A 21,713-nucleotide genomic window follows, 5' to 3' on the forward strand; every position below is an offset into this window, starting at 1 on the left:
TCTTTTAATATATGATTTTAGGTCCTTACAAATTTGAATTTTATCGGTGATTTCAGGTGATGCTGTAGCAAGTTTAGCATAGTGATCTGCAGTTTCATTGCCTTCTATACCAATATGTGATGGCAGCCAGATTATGGTAACTGTTATGTTTTGGGACAAGATAATTTGGTAAGAGTCTAGGATCTTTTGGACGATTGGATGATCAGTAAATATATTTTTGATAGAATAGATTGATGCTAAAGAATCTGTGCATATGGCAACCTGCTTATTAGGTGGAGATATATGGTTAAAAGCTTGCAATATACTAAATAATTCGCCAGTATGAACGCTACTGATGGCTGGTATAAGTGATGACTTAATTAGTGAATGAGAGGTTGTAACAGAGCAGCCTACTCCTGTGTCATTTTTTGAGGCATCCGTGTATAATATTAGGTCGTATTTATTTGTATCTATAATGTCTTTAAATGCATTTATAATGATCTCTTTCGGATGTTTATTTTTATCGAAGTTGGTGAGCGAGGTGTTAAATTTGGGCGTGGACATGATCCAAGGAGGAGATGGAGGGAGATAAAGAGGAAGGGTATGTGTAAGAGAGATATCATTAAGTGTCTGTGCTAAAATTAGTGGAATAGGTTTTATTGGTGGTAAGAAATTGGTATTGTATAAATTATACGTGGACATTACAAATAAGGGATGCACTGGATTAGAGGGGTTAGCTGATACCGATGCTGCATAAGAGAGTAGCAGTTGTTTTCGTCTTATACAAAGAGGAGGTTCGTTAGCTTCGCAATAAAGATAATCTACAGGACTAGATCGAAAAGCGCCAATACAAAGACGAAGGGCTGTGTTGTGAATTGAGTTTAGAAGGTTAATATATGTTTTGGAGGCGGATATATATATATGTGACAACCATAATCTAGTTTGGAGCGTATTAGTGATCTGTATATTTTAAGAAGTGAGTTTTCGTCAGATCCCCAATAATGATGTGATAGAGTTTTTATTATGTTTAGTCTTATGCTCGTTTCTCTTTTTATTGCAAATATATGTTGCTTCCAAGTTAGTCGTGAGTCAAACGTTAATCCGAGAATTTTGCATTGTTTAACAACAGGAAGAGGGACATTGTTGATCAAAATAAGTGGAGATGGAGAAGGGGGACGTCTACTAAAGTTTATAATTTTAGATTTTACATTGGATAAAGATAACCCCATGTCACTAGTTTTTTTTAAAAGTGTGTCAACAGCAGTTTGAATAAGCTTCGAGGTGGTAGAAGAGTTTTGTCCATGACAGTAAATTACTAGGTCATCAGCATACATGATATGTTTAATAGGGGAAATGAGGTGAGAGCATAAATCACTTATTGCTAGATTAAAAAGTGTAGGACTTAGTACCGATCCCTGAGGTACGCCATCAGTTTGAGTATAAGTAGAAGATAAAATACCGTTGACAGAGACTCTGAACGATCTAGAAGATAGAAAATTTCGTATGAAGTTAAATATATTACCATTAATATTAAGAAGGATAAGTTTGTTTAATATATATTGCCTACTTATAGTGTCAAAAGCACCTTCAATATGAAATATGGCAGCTACGACTTCTTGTCTTTTGTTTAAGGCCTCTGATATATGAGTTTGGAGGATTACAAGGTTGTCTTGGGTTGAACGGTTCTGACGAAATCCTGACTGTTCACTAGCAAATATCTTATGTTTTTCAATGAACCATAGGAGTCTTTTATTAATCATTTTTTCGAATATTTTGCACATCGTACAAGTTAGTGATATAGGTCTATAAGAGTTGGCCAAGGAACGTTCTAGGTTAGGCTTTTTAATAGGTATTACGATAGAGGTTTGCCATTGATTGGGAAATTGGTTAGATGACCAGATTAAATTATACATCTCAAGTATTTTGAGTAGGCTACAGTTTGAGAGCTTTTTGATTAATATGTAAGGAATGTCGTCAGGACCAGCGGCATTGTTTTTACAAGTTTGAATAACTGATACTAGTTCTTCAAAAAGAAAGGGAGAATTAAGATGTGTGATGTCCATTATTGTTTCGGGTGAGGAACAGGGTGGGGTGTTAGGTAATGGTTTTCGTAAGGAGGCATCTATTTTACTTTTGAATTTAGTGTCGAAGTGCGTTGCTAGGGTTTCACCGATTTCTCGATTGTCAGTGATTGTAGTGTTATTTACAGCAATACTAGAGATTTTGAGGTTGGTGTTGTTTCCTTGGATTTGCCTAATCTTTGTCCAGAGGTCCGCCGGATTGGTGTTTGAATTAATAGAGGATACATATTCTCTCCAAGATGATTTTTTACTTTGTTTTATAATAAATCGGGCTTTGGCTCTAGTTTTCTTTAGTTCAATAAGATTCTCCAGATTTTTGTTTTTACGGTAATTTTTAAGAGCTAATTTTTGTTGTTCTGTTGCAGTTTGGCAAGATGTATTCCACCAAGGTACTGCCTTTCTTTTATGGGAAATACTATTTTTGCCTATGTGCAAATTTGCAGCTTTAAGTATGGAATCTGTGATTAATAATAGATTATTGTTAATATTGTCGGATAGGGATAGAGAAGGTAAGGTGTTATCTGTTTGTGAAGTATAGTCTATCCAGTCGGCATTTTTTAGCCGCCAGAAGTTTCTGGTTATAGTTTGTTCATGGTTGGAGATATCAGATGATACAAATATTGGAAAGTGGTTGCTGTCATATAGATCATCGAAAGTTTTCCAAGTTAGTGAAGTATATGTTTTTGGGTCGCTAAAACTAAGATCTATCGCCGAAAATGTGCCAGAGGAAAAGTTCAGATGCGTATTAGAGCCTGTATTTAGTAGACAGGAGCCTGTGCAATTGATAACGTTTTCTATAGTTTTACCTTTGCCATTAGTATGGTTTGACCCCCACATAAAGTTATGAGCATTGAAGTCACCTACTAGAATATATGGAACGGGGAGCTGATATATAAGATTTAGAATTTCAATTTCTTTAAGGGGGTAGTTAGGAGGAATGTAAACACTGCATATCGTAAGTTTATTAGGACACCAAGTAGTAACGGCGATAGCCTCGAGTTCGGTGGTGATGAGAAGATGGGATGAATATATTTCACTTGAAATAAAAATAGATGTCCCACCACTGGCTCGGTCACAATTAGTTCTGATATAATGATATCCTTCGAACTTTTTTAGTGTGGGAAGCTTAGATATTTTTGAGTTCGTTTCTTGTAGACATATGATATCGGGTTGTTTTTCTGTCACTAGTTGTTGGATTCTTTCAATACGGGGAAAGAACCCATCGCAGTTCCATTGGATTAAATTGAAGGTGAATCTTGAGTTGAAGGGGTAAGGGGCAACTGAGATGGTTGTTCTGGCTGTTGGGAGATAAGGATTTTGGTTTCATCATCGGTTAGGAGTTCAGATGAGACGCTGATATTATCAGAGTCATCTGAGTTTAGCTGTCTTTTGATTTTCTTTTGAAGTCTCGTAAGTCGATTTTTAAGGGATCTTTCCTTAGTTTCTGAATGGAGAACTGTTATGTCTTGTAATAGTCCTTCAATATTTGACGTAAAAACAAAAGCTTCATTAAGTGGACTAGGATTACCATGTGTATTTTCTAGGAAAGCAATAAACTGAGTCTCGGTCAAAGTTAAACCAGATGGATTATTTTTATAAATGGCCGCTACGGATTGTAGTGAACTAGCTGTTAGATTATGTTCCTCTGATTTTGTAGTTTTTGCTTTTTTCTTGTGAGGTTTGGAGATAGTGTTTGTGTTTGTGGATAACGGAGGAAGCATTTGGTTAGACGATGGTTCGGGTGTACTTGCTGAAGATAATAGAGAAGGAATATCAGAATTGCTGTCTGTTGATATAGCTCTTTTTTGTCCTTGTGTGGGTGGAATTGATGGGTGTATAGTTTCAGTATCTATTTCAGTGTGGGTTTCTGTGCAATTTAAAGTAGTTAGGTCTGATTGAACAGGAGTGTTTACGTCAGAAATTATATCAGTAATTTCAGATGTAGAGGGCTCTAGATGGGGTAGTTCAGTTTGAGAAAAAGTAGTTGGATTATTGGTACATGAGTCAGCGGTATGTCCGACCTCTTTACATAAAAAACAATGCAATTTATCCGTAGAAATAAATATTCTATAAGGTGTGTTTTCGTATGTAATAACGAAGTTTCTATCTATTGAAAAGTTCTCTTTATCGGGGATAATATACGTTACTCTTCGGAAGCTCATTATGTGTGCATAACCTTCTCCGAGTGCACCACATTTCACAAATGACACAGGAGAGACCAGCTGTAATCCAATATCTTTAAGGGCTTTCTCAATTATGGAATGTGGAATTGAAGGAGATACGTTAGATATAAGAAGGCGTTTAGCTGGGGTGATAAGTCTTCTGATGGGAACTACTGTAGAGTTGATAGAGATATTTTGATGTGTTTTTAGAAGGTTATCGACAACTGTAGGCGAGGAAAGATAAATACAGATGCGGTTATTTGGAATACGTGATGCAAAGGTAATGTTTTTTGGGATAACAATGTCCCCTATAGCTTTAACATAGTCAAATAAAACAGTATTTGGAATAGCGTGCATTAAAATGGCTTGCTCCTTACGTGGGAAAGTAGGAGGTGGAGGTTTGGATAAAGTAGCAGCGACATATGATTTTGTGGGGAGGACTTGTGGAGTTGTGAGGTTTTGATTTGAGTTCATTTTTGTGAGTGTTCCTGGATACCAAAAACACTTCACTTAATTTTTAGTATTGCAACAGTCGTCCTATTAGGACACTGTGGATAAAATAATAGGAATATAACAGTTACCTGTATCTGCAGTTTTACTTCAGTTGAATATAATAATATTATAGTCCAATAATAATTGCTTTTTCCATAACACACAAAATAATTCGAATTATCACATCACAAGGTAATGTTTACTCGTTGGCTACATCAATGGGAATTTTGAATACTAATTAATTGTAATATAACTATTAAATACTGTTTAATATACACACAATTATTAAAAATTAATAGGAGAACTTTTAATTATCAAGTTTAACTTTGACAGTTATTTGACTATAAAATTTATTAAAAAAAATATATAAGTGAAAACGCGTTTCCTTCAATTACTCAATATCTGAAAAAGTGGACATGGCACCTTTATCATCTCATGTCTTCAATTGTGGTTTAATGTTAAAGGTAAGATATTTTTATTGTTTCATTTTAGCAGGCGATTAATGAATATGTCATAATTGTTATTATTTGTGATTATTGGCACTTTTACAAAGTGGTAGAAATGGCTCGTTTAAAAATAAACAATAAAGATTGCCTAAATTTATTAGAAACATATTGAGATATCTTTCACGTAAAAAAGTAGTTTAAGTTACCATCATAAAAAGTAGAGAGCTACAACCCGGATATCTCTGATCGCACAAAAAAAAACTTCCATTGCTCCTGAAAACCACGTACTATTATTAAATGTTGATTTACTTTACTCCAGTAATGCATATTGTGTCTATTAAACATTACTGTTTTTTTTTTGTGAATTTGGATTTGTCACACCCTATAATATTCTTCAAACATTCTTTATCTTCTTGAAATTTAATTGTTACAACTTCTACTCTTTTATGAGTATAATCTGTTTCCTTCAAACTTTGCACTATGGTGTAAGAATAGGGAAGACATTTTTATTTTTTTTTTAATAGCTGAACAACGTAATGACGCTTCGGCATAAGCATCATAGTATCTTTTTATGATATCTTTTAGCAAATAAAGCACATTTCTAGTAATAACTAATAATAAAATTATGCATGTATTAAAAGTAAGGTAAAACCGGGTGAGATGCCGCACCTTTCTTCTCACATTAAAAAAATGAACATAGGTTTAACCTAAAAAAAAATTCCAATGTCCAGGTTATTCGTTGATCATTACTTCAACGTATATCCCATATTAATTAATGTTGTGTAAAAGGGTTTTTTGTGTATTATCGGAAAACTAACGAAACTTACTTTGGCCATCCTACCCACCTGGGTGGGTAAGATGCCGCACAAGGGTAGGGAGAGATGGCTTATGGAAATTAACATAAAAAAACAGTCTACAAGTAAATTTTTATAAAAATAAAACACATTAGTTTTAATTTGTTTCATGCATCCATCTAGCACACTTGATGCACTCAAGCCAATCTGCGTTAGATGTTATTGTGTTATAATTTTCATAACACTCTACACAAACATTACTGTCGTGCACCGACTGGTCCTCACTTAAACTTAAAACAAAGTCAGACTCAGATGAAGAACTGTCTTCTTTTCGAGCATATTTTTTTTTCTTTTCAGAGCCTCTTACATTTGCATTCTTTTTTTTTATTACTATTTTCAGTTTTCTTCCCTTTAGTTAATTTCATTTCTTTATCTTTTTTTTCTCTCAACAAGAGCCAAGCGTTTTTTGGTTTTGTCAGCTATTACTTCTATCGAGGTTAACACCTGAGCTGACTGTTTTCTTGAAGATGGCTTCCTTGAAATAGGTGTGGGAATTGGGGAAACCTCGAGAAGGAGTTTTGTCGAAGTTGACTTCCCCTGCAAACACGGCAAGTTATCTTTTATGGGCGTGACGATGATTGTAGTGACTTCTTTAGAGGTCGATGGTGTGGTCAAATCTTCTTTACCCATTAAAAAATTCTCAGTGGCTACGTCTTGGTTTGCAAATGCTTCTTCAAGTGTTGCATCAGTGACAGCGGAAGACTCAGTGACAGTGGAAGGATCAGTGACAGGAGAAGGATCAGAACTGGTTGATGGGACAGGAATTTCGTCTTTATCTTTTGATTCTTGGTCAGATGGTGCGGAATCATAGTCTGTCCTTGCGAGAAATGCGTCTTCGGGAATAGCTGAAGGTTTAAAAGGGTAGACTCTACATGCCCTGAATCATGAAATACCTGTCTGCACAGTTGCAGATTTTGACCAAGCTTGAGCAAGCAGTTCTCCGAAATGACGCCTCTCCAATTTCTTTCTAGGATTAGCGTTTCCCCACTCGCTTGCTGCGTGTCTGTAGTGGGCCTTTAAGGGCTTAAAAAAGGACCTGTCGAGTGGTTGTAAATATTGCGTGGTGTGGCTTGGTAGACATAGAAGTACAACATCATTATTGGAAGCACATGTCAAAATATCGGGAAAGTTCGTATGTGAGCCATGACCATCTAAAAGTAACAAACACTTTCCCGGTGGTTTTCGTGGTAAAAAGTGATCTCGAAACCACTTCATGAATATATTTTCATCAATGTAGGCTGATTCCTTTCTCATTTCGATAGCCGCTCCTGTGGGCATTAATTCTTGCCAAATTTATTGTTTTTTGACACCTTTAAAAATAAAGAAAGGAGGTAAGAAGGCACCTTCAGCATTCGCGCAAGCTACCACTGTTACCGTCTCTCCTCTTTCCGTTGATTGTCTGACATGTACATCGCTGCCTTTTTTAGCCACAACAATGCCAATTTCATTATTTAGTTGTAGGCCTGATTCGTCTACGTTCCAGATGCTACCAGGTTTGTTGATGAGGTGGTGTTCAGTTAACGTTTCATGTAAGAGCTCGAAGTATTCCTTGCATTCCTTCTTGTTCATGCCTTCTGCTCGAGCATTGGATAATCCTTGAGCTTTGCGAACCGAAAGAGTACCATTCCTTCTCATAAACGACTTAAACCAATCTGCACCAGCAATTCTTTTTGCTTTATTAAAGTTGTGCTTTATACCCATCGCCTCAGCAAGGTTAAAGGCTATTTTCCTTACAGCTCTTCTTGTAGGCGCAAATCCACGAATTTGTAATGCATTATTGTGTTGGACCAATTTTCGCTCAGCGTCATAACCAAGCAATGGTGCAGGACCCATTGCTTGCTTTAAAAAATTGTTTTTTGGTATTTTGTTTCTTAAGGTTTTTTCGGAAACACCGGTCGACTTTGCAGCTGATCGGATACTGACATTTTGGTTCTGTATAAGATTTATGGCAGCATCCAAATTAGTTTGGGCCCACGAACCTCTATTTGATACTCTTTTATTATTAGTTGGCATTTTCTGCAAATATATATATAAATATATATATATATATATATATATATATATATATATATATATATATATATATATATATATATATATATATATATATATATATATATATATATATTAATGGTATTTAAAACTGTGTAATAAATTAATTTAATTATTTTTAGCTGCTGCTGCTTTTTAAAATAATTATAGTTTGGTATTAACCAAAAACATTCAAAAAATATATGCAGCATTTCATCTCTTTCAGCGGCATCTCTCCCCACAACAATGGGAGAGATTCCGCACGCTATTTTTGTGTTTCAAAATTGGTTATTATTGTCGTAACTTAACGAAGCTATTCTACAGGACAAGTACTAGATACATAATAATCTTGCAGCTATCTGTTATTAACATTTCTTTAGTTTTAGATCTTTAAGTTAAAATCAATAAAATGTTTAGATACTTATATTATAGCAGTAGCGCACCTAGAATTTACCTCTGGGGGGGGGGTTTGGTTGGTCACCAAATTTTTTTTTATGATGTTACCTCCATTTTGAGTCCTTAAAATGTGTAAATAACAGCGTCGGAATAGAGTCCTGGGGGGGGGGTTTAACCCCCAAAACTCCCCCCCCCCCTCGGTGCGCCACTGTATTATAGTAAAATGAAATTTTCGAATACACTGATTCAGTAACTCTAAAACCACACATCCGCACAACATACAGCTTTGCTAGTGACTAATGTACTGTAGGCACATTTCGTTGATGACACTTCAAGGTTCGTCTAGAGAGGGTCTCACCCGCCGCAACATCTCACGCGGTTTTACCTTATGTATATATTATCGTTAACATTAAACCACAATTATAACCAAAATTGCTACCTTTATGTATAGGTAACACTAATATTATTTGAAATGTAACTGATGTTTTTTTTATTAAAATTATAAAATACTGGGTGTTTCATTTAAAATTATTGACTCTGGTTTGAAGTTTAAAGAAATGAAGTATAATTTATGAACGCTCTGTATGTAGAAATTCGATTTCAATATAAATTCCTGAAAAAAGGTCACCTATTCTTTGCGTGCAAAAGTTTTCAAAAAAGTATTTTTGTAAATGAATGAGCTTGCTATTAATTTTAAAAAGTTTGTCCCTATCTGTCAACTTTTTTGAAAATAGGTGAGTATATCAAAAAATACGAAGTTTCAACTTATAATAGCTTATTCAAATTTGTTCCAGAATTTTACGCAGAATATAAAAATGCAACAATATACAGGGTGTTCTATTTAAAATAACTGAGTTTCTGTTCACTTCCTCTATAACCGGAAGTGGCATCACTGTCCAAAATATAACACCCTGTATAGCCATTCAAATAAACCTAATTGGAGATATGTGCAATAAAAATAACGCTGTTTGTGATTCTAGTCACTTGCCTTGAGTGATATATACATAACCATAGATAGTTTTTACCATATTTTTAACAAGAATTTAATTATAATCTGTTTATAAACAACATTTTTATTGGCAACGATAATTATAAAAATGTCACGCGCTGACATTTATGATTTGCGAAATTACTGAAATGCCAACCATCGGCATTTAAGTGTAAAATTCTCAATTGTTCACAAAATCCACATTTCCCTATTTTTAATATATAAGTTTATGATCATTTATTATGACATTTACTAATAGTGAGGTTTTCCTAAATAAAATTTTTAAATTTTGGAACCATTTCATAAATACATGTTTTTTCTTGTTCATTGCTAGGTTTAGTATTAGATACAGAGATCGGAACAGACTGATTGTTTTAAATTCTGTCGCAATATCTTGCACAGTTCTATTGTTTTTAATTTATCTAACAAACATTTTACACAGATTTTTAATTCTATTTTAATTATTTCTTAAAACTGTTCAAAACCTCCATTTTTGTTACAACTACTCACTGACGATGGTCACACAATGACTCCTCCGTTTCTTATGAATAGTTTTTCTTTCCTTTCTTCGATATCCCTTTTCAAATTAATTAAAAAAAAATTAAAAGCCTTTTTCCTTTTACAATCTCGACATTTTTTGTCTCCAAGAAACAAATTTTAAAATCGACCATCACGGCAAACTTAAAAACTTTTAAAAATATTACCATATTCGCTCAAACTCTACAAGGTCTAGTGGTGGTACCTACCTCAATTTTTGTATCTAGTGATGTATACTCCTCCCTTTTACCGTAAACTACAACTTTAGAAGCAGTAACGGTTCCTGCTTGGTGTCCCGACAAACTTAACATTTGTAGCATATATATCCCTCTTGACCATACCCTCAATGAAGAAGAGGTAGTCGATTTAATATTTTAATTTTCCGTCCCGTATATTCTTGTTGATGTCTTTAATGCCCGTAAGATAATTAATTTGTTACAAAGAAAGCGTCTTAAATTGTTCTGACACCATTCTGTTAAACAAAAAAACTTAATATCCTTTTTAACATCTCGTCAGAATCATTTTTAGCCATTGACCTTAGTCCTTTTGACCACAAAATTGCACCTTTTTTCTCCTGGGAATTTTTTGATTACCTACATGATAGCAACCATTTTCTCATCAACATATCCAGCTCCTCCATTAAGCAAATCAGTAATAGAAATTTCTGGAACTTTAAAAACGCTCATGGATCAAAATTTAATTTTAAAACCGAAATATTATTATCTTCTTAGCTATTACAGAGAATATTAACATTATTCTAAATTTATTTATCGTGTGCTTACTTACTGTTGTCGAATAACATATCGGTAAAAAAACATCTCTACTTACAAAATGGTACCCTAGTAGTGTAATAACCAAAGCTGTTTATCAAAGATTGCTTAAAATAAATATCGGCGAAATAAAACTTAAGAAAATCTTCTTATACACAAACAACTTATAGCTAAAGCCAAATTTATTACTAAGCAAAGCAAAATATTTTCATGGCAAAATTACACTTCCTCCACCATGGAAAAAAAATTTCACAAATGCATGTCAATAAAACTAACCGTAAGATTCCTCCTCTAATCTTCAAAAAGACAGTTATCTCTGACAACAAATTAATTTCCGACACACTTGCTAATTATTTTAAAGACAAATTTAAAATTATTATGACTTCTCGTCCCACATCCCTCTCCCTGCCCTTCACACATTCCCTCTTTCTCCACCTCCTGGTCAACTCCACACGATATCACGTTAATGAACGCCCCGTTTACCATACTTGAACTGAAATTTGCTTTGTCTTCGTATAAAAAAATCTGCTGCTGGTCTTTTTTTGAAACTTTTCGAAATTTATAATCCTATTTGGAACACATATAAATTTCTAGATATTTGGCTCAATTCTATAATCATTCCAATTAAAAAACTTGACCAATACGCTATAAATATTTTCGTCTGAGTTCTCTCACGTGTACCACCTGCAAACTTCTTGAAAAAAAGACTCTCTTAGTTGTTCCTTGAATAGCACAATATTATTCCCGACGCTTAATCCAGTTACCGTTGTCATCAGTTTACTTTTGACAACCTTGTTCTTCCTCAAACACACATTTTTTAAGCAATCAACAATTAAGATGATGTGGTAGCAACTATATTTGTCATTATAGGCACATCTACTTTAATCTTCAGAAAAGCAATAATTGACAAACTCTCCTACTGTAATTTCAATGGTAATATTCTGTCATTTGTAAAAAACTTTCTGATTAAAAGAACCATTAATGTTCTTGCCAATGGTAAACTTTTCCAATCTCTTCCACAAAATCAAGGTGTTGCTCAAAGATCTGCATTAAGTTCAACTCTATTCATTCTTCAAATCAACGTAATTTGCATGTCTTTTCCTACTTCCATGAAATACATTCAATATGCTGTGGACCTAATCATTTACTTGGTAAATCATGGTAATCATGGTAATTTGTCTTCACCTCATGCAAACTTATACAAAGTGAAGTAAATCTGCTTTAAGATCGACTTTGCATTATCATTCTATCAGATAAAAACCAAATTAATAAAATTTTCCAGAAGGACCTCGATTCCCTTGCCTCAAATTTTATTTAACAATTCTCTACTATTTGTTAATAAGCAATTGGTTTGATATTAATTTGATACCAATTGGGAGAATCATATATTTGAACTGGAAACCAATTGTTTTAAAAGGCTTAACGTTCTTAAAATCCTAGGTCATCTTTAATGAGGTGCTGATAAAACTATTTTATTAAGAGTCTACAGAGCTTTCATCCGATCTAAGTTTGACTATGGTAGCTTTATTTATTCCTCTGATTCTCGATCTGATCCGCTCTAGTCCTATCGAGAGCATGAACTGTGAATCTAACAAACCTTTTGTCACCCTAAGACAACAATCTCCTCTACTTTTATATGCTGAATTAAGATCCGCAAATCCCTTTAATTCCGTTTATTCTGTACACAGGTGAACTATATGGTATTCTGATGGATGTTAAGTGCATCTCTCATTAAAACAGAGATATTGCCATTTCTTTAGATTCCCTTTCATCTAACCATTCAATCAATACAATTTGTATTGACCACCAATTAGTTCAAAACATTCATGACATATACCAAAATCTCCAAAATAACTTTGTGAACTACAACCGTTTATTGGTTAACTCTCCCAGGACTTCATAACTAGAAGAGAAGCATCAATTATTAGATACTTCGAATTAACCACACCAAACTTACCCATGGTTGATGTCCTCAGGAACTCGTCCAACCTGCCACCATTGCAATCTTTACCTGACTATAAAACACATCCTCACCGACGAATTTGTTTCTTCCAAAAGTTTTTTGTTAGGTACAATAAGTGCTATTGCTGTAATGATATATTTGTGACACGACTGTATTTATTTGAATTTTATTTCCAATTACTAGTTGAAATTTCTAAATTAACCTAAAACGTTTTCCGAAACGTTAATATCTTACACGTAAATATATTGTACACAAACAAGGAGTTCGCAGTTACGGTATTATAAAAGAACATATCTTGAAGTTCAGGCTGTTCGACTAATGTGCAAACTTTGCTTTTCGTGATTGCGCATTAGAATTCTCTAAAACTATTTTGTATACGTTGCATTTTAAGCTCAGAACTTTCAAACGTAAATATCGCCAAGTAATGTGAAGGCGCTTTTCTCGGTCTTTAACAATAATTTTGTTTCGCCACGGAGAAATCCCACAATTCTTCGCCGCCTTCAATTGAAAAGAATAAGAAAGCGGGAGGCAATGAGCTGGATTTGAGATCTCTACACAAAAATACACCCTTTGTGTCGAGCGTCTTTCTCAGTAATCGAAACTTTTTATTTGGATTTGCTCTTAAGTATACCTTTTCTGGGGTTTCCTTATCTACCATTTAATTATGTATATTCCTATCAGTGTATAGGGAGTTGCTACCTGGAAAGCTAGGTTTAACAATTTCTGAAGCAAAGTGTAAATTTTATTTTCGTTTTACAAGGGGTTTTCTGTTTTTAATTTTATAACTGATTTTTAATGTACTCCTCAAATGTTTATAAAAAAATTAAGCACAAATACTTATGTATTTTTATATTATAAATATGTATTAATTTTAATTATTCAGATCAATATGAATCAAGCTTCTAGATACGAGAATTAATAACTGTGAGTGCCAGGTATCATCTAAGAAATAAATCTTAAAACTAATACTAACATCCTTGTTCTAGAGAAGTGAAGATACAATGTTTAAGTATAAAATTTATATAGTATAGCTAAATATAATACCATGAACAGCAAACAACTATTTTCAAAAATCAAAGACCCAGTACCAACCTTATATAAAAGTAATGTTGTTTATGAAATACCGTGTCTAGGATGTCAAAATAGCTACATTTGCCAAACATCACAATCGCTAAAATAACGCATTACACAAAATAAAAGTGATTGCCGCTTGAAAAAAAAATACTTGTACAGTAGTTGAGCACTATGAAAACACCGGTCATATACTTGACTATAACAAAGCTCACATTTTGACACAGACTGATAACTACAAAAGTAGATTATTTCTTGAGATCCATTACATTATTAAAACTAAAAACACTTTAAATTATAAAACGGACACTGGACAGTTAAGCAACATATATTGTAATATATTGAACAAAATTTATAAATATTCAAAATAGCTAACATTCACCTTAATAACAACTAACCTTAATAATTCACCAAAGAAATATCATTCTTCTAACATTTCTTTTATTATTATTTTTATTTTTACATTTGAAGTAATTTTAATTTTGTTATTATATTGCTGTAACTAACGTGAACTTAAGACAGTTTAATTTTGACATTGAATATTTTACGTACTTCAATGTCAGTTTTTATTTGTGAAATCTTTTAATTTCTGTGAGTGTTTTTTAAATCTATTTGTACATCATTTTTTTTGTAATATTTAAATTGTTTTACAGTTTACTCCTGATGAAGCTATTACATAAATAACGAAATATTGAGTCTTAAAAAAAACAAAGATTTTTATTGGAGACCACTGTACCTGATAATTCCTACATATTTATAACTTATTTTTTAAAAGAAATAATCACTTTATATAATATATATATATATATATATATATATATATATATATATATATATATATATATATATATATATATATATATATATATATTTATACATATATCATCATCATTCTCAGCGTATTCTACCAAGTATGGTGCAGCTTCTTTTACATAGTTGTTCTTTATTGCTGACCACGATTATCTATAATTCACTTTTCTGTCCCATGTTGTTCCGGCTTGTTTCTTTATGTCATAGTCCCATCCGTAAATTTGGACGTCTTGGTCTCTTGACGCCTCTTGGATACCACAGGGTAGTTCTAGTGAACCATCTATTGTCAGCTCCTCTGGCTACATATCCTGCCCACTGCCATTTTAAAGATTTTATTCTGTGGACTGCATTAGTGACCTTGGTTTTCTGTCTGATGCATTCTATTCTTTTTCGATTTTTCTTTGTTATACCTAGCATGCATCACTCCATTGACCTTTGAGTGACTTTGAGCTTCGCTATTATTTTTTTTGTTTAGTGTCAAAGATTCGCAGCCGTATGTCAGGATTGGCAGTATACACTAATCAAATGTTTTTTCTTTAGGTGAAGTGGCATCCTGGATTTAAATATAACTTCATTTTTACCAAGGATGCCAAATGATAGATGCCATTTATGTATTAATTGTCCACTATCTCAAGTACAGCACGGTGAGAGCAGCTCACCATGGTGATGCGAGAAATTGTTTGTAGAATTTGGTCCGAGGAGCAAATGCCTGAAGAATGGAGCTTAGGCTTAATTTGCCCGTTACACAAAAAGGGAAACCAACTGGAATGCAATAATTACCGCGGAATTACTCTCCTAAATACAGCATACAAGATATTGTCAAATATTTTGCACGAGAGATTAAAGCTTTATACTGAAATGTTTCTAGGAGAATATCAGGCGAAATTCAGGCGTGGACGTTCAACCATTAACCAGATCTTTACACTACGACAGATCCTCGAAAAAGCGCAAGAGTTTAACATAGATATGTATCATATTTTTGTCGACTTTAAAGCGGCATATGACAGTGTCTTAAGACCAAGTCTTTACAACGCTATGAATGAGTTGGGAATTCCAAAAAAACTCATGTTTGATAAAAGTGACAATGGCGAAGATGCTATCAGCAGTTAGAATTCAAAACGACTCGTCAAGGCCTTAGAAAAAGTTGTACGAGACGCTAATTTAGATAGCAGGGGAACAATATTTAATAGATCAGTCCAAATTCTAGCATATGCAGATGACGTGAACATTATAACAAGAACTAGGGCGAGAACTGCGGAAATCCTAACCGAGCTAGTAGCAGCAGCAGAATGAATGGGGTTACAGATAAATCAAAATAAAACCAAATTCATGGCGACTAACACAAACACAAGAGCTGGAAATGTTGACACAAATTATATCATCAATGACCAAAACTTCGAAGCAGTCAAAGAGTTCATATATCTAGGGACATCGGTTAACCCCAATAATAACACATCTGAGGAAATAAAAAGGCGAATAATAATTGCAAACAGGTGTTATTATGGTCTATCAAAGTACTTAGCTAACAAACGTCTGTCTCAAAAAACTCGTATAAGGCTGTATAGAACACTGATAGTCCCCGTTCTCACATATGGATCAGAGGCATGGACGCTAACGAAAACAGATGAATCCGCTCTATCCATTTTTGAAAGAAAGGTGCTACGCAAGATATTCGGAGCGGTCTGTGAGAACGGAGTATGGAGGCGTAGATATAACTTTGAACTGCAGAATATCTACAAGCATACGTTTGGTGGTAAAGATATTACCACTATAATTAAGCGAAACCGTCTGCAGTGGGCAGGACATGTAGCCCGGGCCCCTGAGTCAAACATTATAAAAAAGATTTTAACAGCGCAACCCGTAGGAATGAGAAGACGGGGTAGACCAAAGCTAAGGTGGATGGACGGGGTAATACAAGATGCCGAGAAGATCGGTGTCGGCAACTGGAAAATGCAAGCGAGGGACAGAATAGAATGGCGTAGAAAGCTTGAGAAGGTCGAGGCCCTCTAAGGGCTGTAGCACCAAGATGATGATGATGATGATCTCAAGTGCAGTATTGTTTATTGTTACATCTTGGACATCCGCTAGTTCTTTTTACATGGTTCTTGTTTTTGGCAACTTCGTTGCTAGCTGTATTTTGATCGCTCATAATTTCTGGTAGTTATGCACAATTATTAGTATTTAAAACGATGTCTGCAAATCTTAGATGGCTTAGTTATTCCCCATCAATGGATAGGACTTGGTTCTACCAGTTCATTATGCTAAATATATTTTATAGAGTTACAGTAAAGAGCTTTGGTGATATTGCGTCTCCTTGTCGAACGCCTCTGTTAGTGGGAAATTCTAAAGTGTTTTCATAAATGTTTTTCTTAGCTTTTACTTGTCTGTATATATTTGCTAAAAGCTCTATGTATGGGTTATCAAGCAATTCTATTACTGCCTTGGGATATCTAGAATGAAAGTCTATGAAGGTTAATGCTAGCGATATTTCATATTATTTAGCTCTGCACAATAGTTCTCGAAGCATATGAATATGATCCAGGTAACTGAATCCACTTCTGAAGCCACCTCTTATTGATGACCTTTGTGAGTATCTTATACTCGTATGTGATTGGTAGTGAACTTATAATAGGTCTGTAGTTTTTGATATCCTCTCTGCTATCTTTTTTATAAATGAGAATTATCTTTGCTGTATTCCAGTAGTCTGATATGCCAAGTGTTTGATTTGGAAGGATTTTGATAATTTTGATAATTAAGATATTTGAATAATTTTTATTACAGACGCCAAATTACTAATTGGATTTTTATTATAATATCACAAGGTTTTTATTTGAGTTCAGAAGTACCTTTGCCTTTTCTAGTGTTCAGTTACAAACAGGAGTGGAAGGAAATAATTAAAATTTTGTTTAAAATTTATATACAAATTTATTCAATTAAATTAAATATAATGTTGAAATAACTTGGAAAATTATTACACGTTACGAAAATTATTAAACAAGTCAATTGGCATATTAATGTCACCCTATTCAGACAAACTGAACTGCACAGGTCACGTTAAATTAGCTTTTATACAGATAATTCTTTGCACAAAATTAATAAAGAAAAATAATACAAAATCATTTTATTTAATTGTTTCGTTTTAAAACTGTATATAGTTGCATTAATGTACTCAATAACTAGATACATTTTAATTATTTTAAATCTAAAAATATCCCTGTCTTCTCTATATTTAAATTTTAATATAGAAATGTTCTTTTATCACAACTCGCTAGCTAAATCTCCTTCCTTCGTTATGCTTACACGGAATCTAGGTTTAATCTCCTTACGTAACAATCCTTGCCTTCTCTTTTGCCTACCGAATTATTCTTGTCTATGGTTCCACCGATAAATAATAACTTATTTGTACTTACAAATGCTGCAAAACTCAAATACTGCAAACTTCTTCAAATCAGCATTCCTAATCCAGAAATATTTAAACTCTTATTCTACAAATAATTTTTTACACCTTTTTAAATCTGCCTGCACTAGTTTACTTGTCAGGATTGGATGTTATTGTCTCTAAGGTCCAGAAATAGATAACCACTTTTTCTTCTTTCAAATCTCTATCAAAATCAAAAATCTCCTTCTACCCTCTTTTTTTTTATCAATTTTTTGTCATTCAAAATCACACAAAATCCTGTGTTCTCAAGAAATGACTTGTACAGGTGAATTTGTTCCATATTTAAATTTCTTGATTTTTATATCTGATAAGGATATATTTATATTAATAATTTGGAAAGAATTTGACTGTACAAAAAGAGCTAAAGGAGCAGTAAACCAAACAATTCGTTACCTATGTCAATCCCGTGGCCCTCACTGAAAGAATTTAATAGGAAAACTAGTTTTCACAGGTTAATACAATAAAAAATATTACACTCTATTAGTATTTGTCTAATAGAGGTTCTTAAGTTCAAGTTGTTCTAGGCACGCATCATAAAATTGTTGAGCTCTTTAAGATTTTGTATCTTATTATAAATATCTCTATATTATAGTACATTCTTAGGAAGATCGAAAGCCATTTTCTAATTACATGCAATGTTTAAAAATACGTTGTCTGCTCATTACGTTCGAAACAAGAAATTAATTTTATATAATAGATTTAATTTATATAATAAATTATTAATCTAAGTATTAATTCTTTTACTAATAATGAAGAACATTTAAAGTAGTTTTAAGAATATCAAATAAACTTTGGACCAGATTATGTTAGCAAACTTCCTACATTTTTACTTAATTTTTATGCTCTATCTCTGTATTTTATATATATTTATTTATATGTAGTAAATCACCTTAATTCAACAATTATTTGTCAAATGTAACTTACCGTGGACAATAGACTTTTATCGTAGTAATTATTTTCTTGCATGGCAATGACACCGAGTCGTATAATAACGAAATTAAAGAATTAAATTACATACGTCCTTTGAAATTTATATGCTTTGTGGGGAGTCACGGTTTACACGAGTTAATATTTTTATAGAGGTAATATCCTTTGATGTTGGAAATTACTTGGAGTGCATATCAAAGAATATTTTTAGTATTTTAAAGCCGTTGAAAAATATTTAGGTAAAATGAGAAATTATATACAGTTAGGCTATGCAAGAAATTGAAAGTGAATTAAAGTTTGTAAATAATATAAGTATTATTGAATCTCTATAATACTGTTGCTTTTTGCATATAGGATGACCTTTCTTCTTCATGTGCCTTGTCCGTTCCACGTAGGCAATCAACATGGCTATTCTGACTTTTGGATGACTTTTATATAACATAAAAAGATATCAGAAAGGGAGGAGAATATAATGTTCAATCGTTCAATCAATATATATCTATATATATATATATATATATATATATATATATATATATATATATATATATATATATATATATAAACCTCTATTTAAAAACAAGTAAAACCAACAGACATATATACATAAACATGCATACACTCAAATATAATTAAATATAAAGAGCTACAAATTTAAATATTATGTGACTCGAACCGATAAGACAACCAATATTTTATTCATAATTTGAAGAATTTACAAAAGGTAAACGAATTTCTGTAAAAACACAGCGATTTTGAAAACTAAACATAACGAGACGAATGGTGGTTATCTATATAACACAAACCAGACCACCCATCTACAAAAAAAAATATGCTAAAATACTGATAAACAAGAAAGAACAATAACTTTGACAGCTGATTGCCACATAAATATCAACGTAACGCAATCAGTTGATTTTGTATTATATCTACATATGTATACGTACTAGTAAATGCAACTCAAAGGTAATGAAAGCATTAATACTTGCAATAATTAGTATAAAAGTGAATCAAGATAAACCAATTATAATAATATCAAAATCAATCATACATATATCAATAAAGACACAAATACTCTATAATTAACGTTATAACGCAACGCAATATTAAATAATTAATTACAACTATACAATTTCGCAATAAATGTAACTAGTCATTCAGTAACCCGTGCCTACTTGTCATGAAACAGCAATTGGTGTATAATAAAATATGTACTTTACCACGTGCAGTAAAGGTAGTGAAATACTACCATGTATTATTCTGTCTTCTTGGCAAGTCAGGAACAAAAGAATCTCGACGTAGGGAGTACTACCCCAAAACTCCAACATACGTCTTCGTTGGCTGAGCATCCTTACTCCAACTAGCTGGAACGACTGTCTTTATTACTCACTAATGGAACTCGTCTTTGTTGACTGAACAGCCTTCTCGCTAGAACGACTGATGGTGACTGAGTGATTAATGGTGACTGAGTTAGATAAGAGACTTGACGTTGGACCAAGAGTTGTTTTGTAGAAGCTGACGCTACGTTTGGGCGATAATTAGTCAGCGATCTGCACTTTTTCCGATCACTCATTTTTCTATCATTCCTTGTTAACATACAATGTATGAAAAAACAATCGTATCTGAAACAATGTAATACACCCGTTTATTGTTTTATAGCGTCTGTGTTTTTGTACGCGGAATCTTGGCTTAATATACGGGGAGAATCGAAACTATCAAAAAGTCTGTTGCAGTTGCGAAACTGCAACAAACGGTACTGCTCACGACCTTTGGATTCGCACGAAAATTTTTGAAAGATACTACAGCATACCATGTTGACTAGGATTCGATAATACGAAAAGAGTCTCCCCTCAAAAGCTCATTTCTTTTGATACCGTAGGCATCCGAATTTTTCCCTTTTTCTTCAAAGCATTCTAATACAGTTTTATCTTATCTTTATTTATATTAAATTTTGTTGGATCAGCAATTTTTGGGTATGAAAACCTTATTTTAAACTGATTTCTTTTGTGTTGATTGCGGAATAAATTCGTACATCTTCCATAGGAATATCCATGGCTATATCCAAATTGCAACATGCTTATTGCCTCGAATAATATATTTCTCAACAGGTTATTGAGCAATCTAGATTTGTTGTTGCATGTCATATGATATAACGTGATGATCTGAGTCTTCACGTTACTTATGTTTTTTAACACCTTGGCTACCGTGTGAGATACTGACATCTCACACAAAATATAACTGTAGTACCGTGTGATACATCGACAACCAGCGTTATAAAATGATTTCAAATGCTCTAAAACAGCCTAGGTTAAAACGAGAGTTTTTAGTTTGCCGTGTTAGTTTCAAAATAAGGTAATGAAATTATAGTTACACTGGTTTTTGAAAAAGTGTAATTTAACCTGCATATTAGATATTGAACGTAAAATTTAATTTTTAATGGATTAAGTTTAGTAATAAAGTGAAGAAAAAACTTTATTGCTTAAAAAATAAAACATTAAATACCTACCAAGTTACAAAAAAGAATAAAACTTGAACAATGATTTAATGTTTTAAGTTAAAACAATCCAAACACTTATACAGATTTCCTGAACAACCATTATAAAACGTTGCCACCTGCTTGCATTTATTCTGTACAAACTTTCTAATGACTAATTAGCAATTTATTGTAACGTGTCATACAGCGCTTTCTTTTCGTTCTGTTTTTCTCATCATTTTCGTGTACTTCGATCAGCTCATGTTTTTGGACTTTTTCAACTTTCTAGGTCAA

At 33.1% G+C, this 21,713-nt stretch overlaps 2 protein-coding genes across 2 annotated transcripts in view; one reads left to right on the plus strand and one right to left on the minus strand.

The window, feature by feature from the left end:
* Positions 1–21,713, plus strand: part of Rbp6 (RNA-binding protein 6) — a 1,719,762-nt gene that overhangs the window by 103,922 nt on the left and 1,594,127 nt on the right. The gene's annotated exons all lie outside the window — the stretch shown is intronic.
* Positions 7,308–8,027, minus strand: LOC140435813 (uncharacterized). The gene has a single exon (XM_072524530.1). The coding sequence runs from the start codon at positions 8,025–8,027 to the stop codon at positions 7,308–7,310; it is 720 nt and encodes a 239-aa protein (XP_072380631.1).

Source organism: Diabrotica undecimpunctata, chromosome 3 (genome assembly GCF_040954645.1).
Source record: "Diabrotica undecimpunctata isolate CICGRU chromosome 3, icDiaUnde3, whole genome shotgun sequence".
Lineage (NCBI taxonomy): Eukaryota > Metazoa > Arthropoda > Insecta > Coleoptera > Chrysomelidae > Diabrotica > Diabrotica undecimpunctata.

Coding starts and splice junctions, on each gene's coding strand:
- LOC140435813 (XM_072524530.1), bottom strand. CDS start 8,027: ATGCCAACTAATAATAAAAGAGTATCAAATAGAGGTTCGTGGGCCCAA.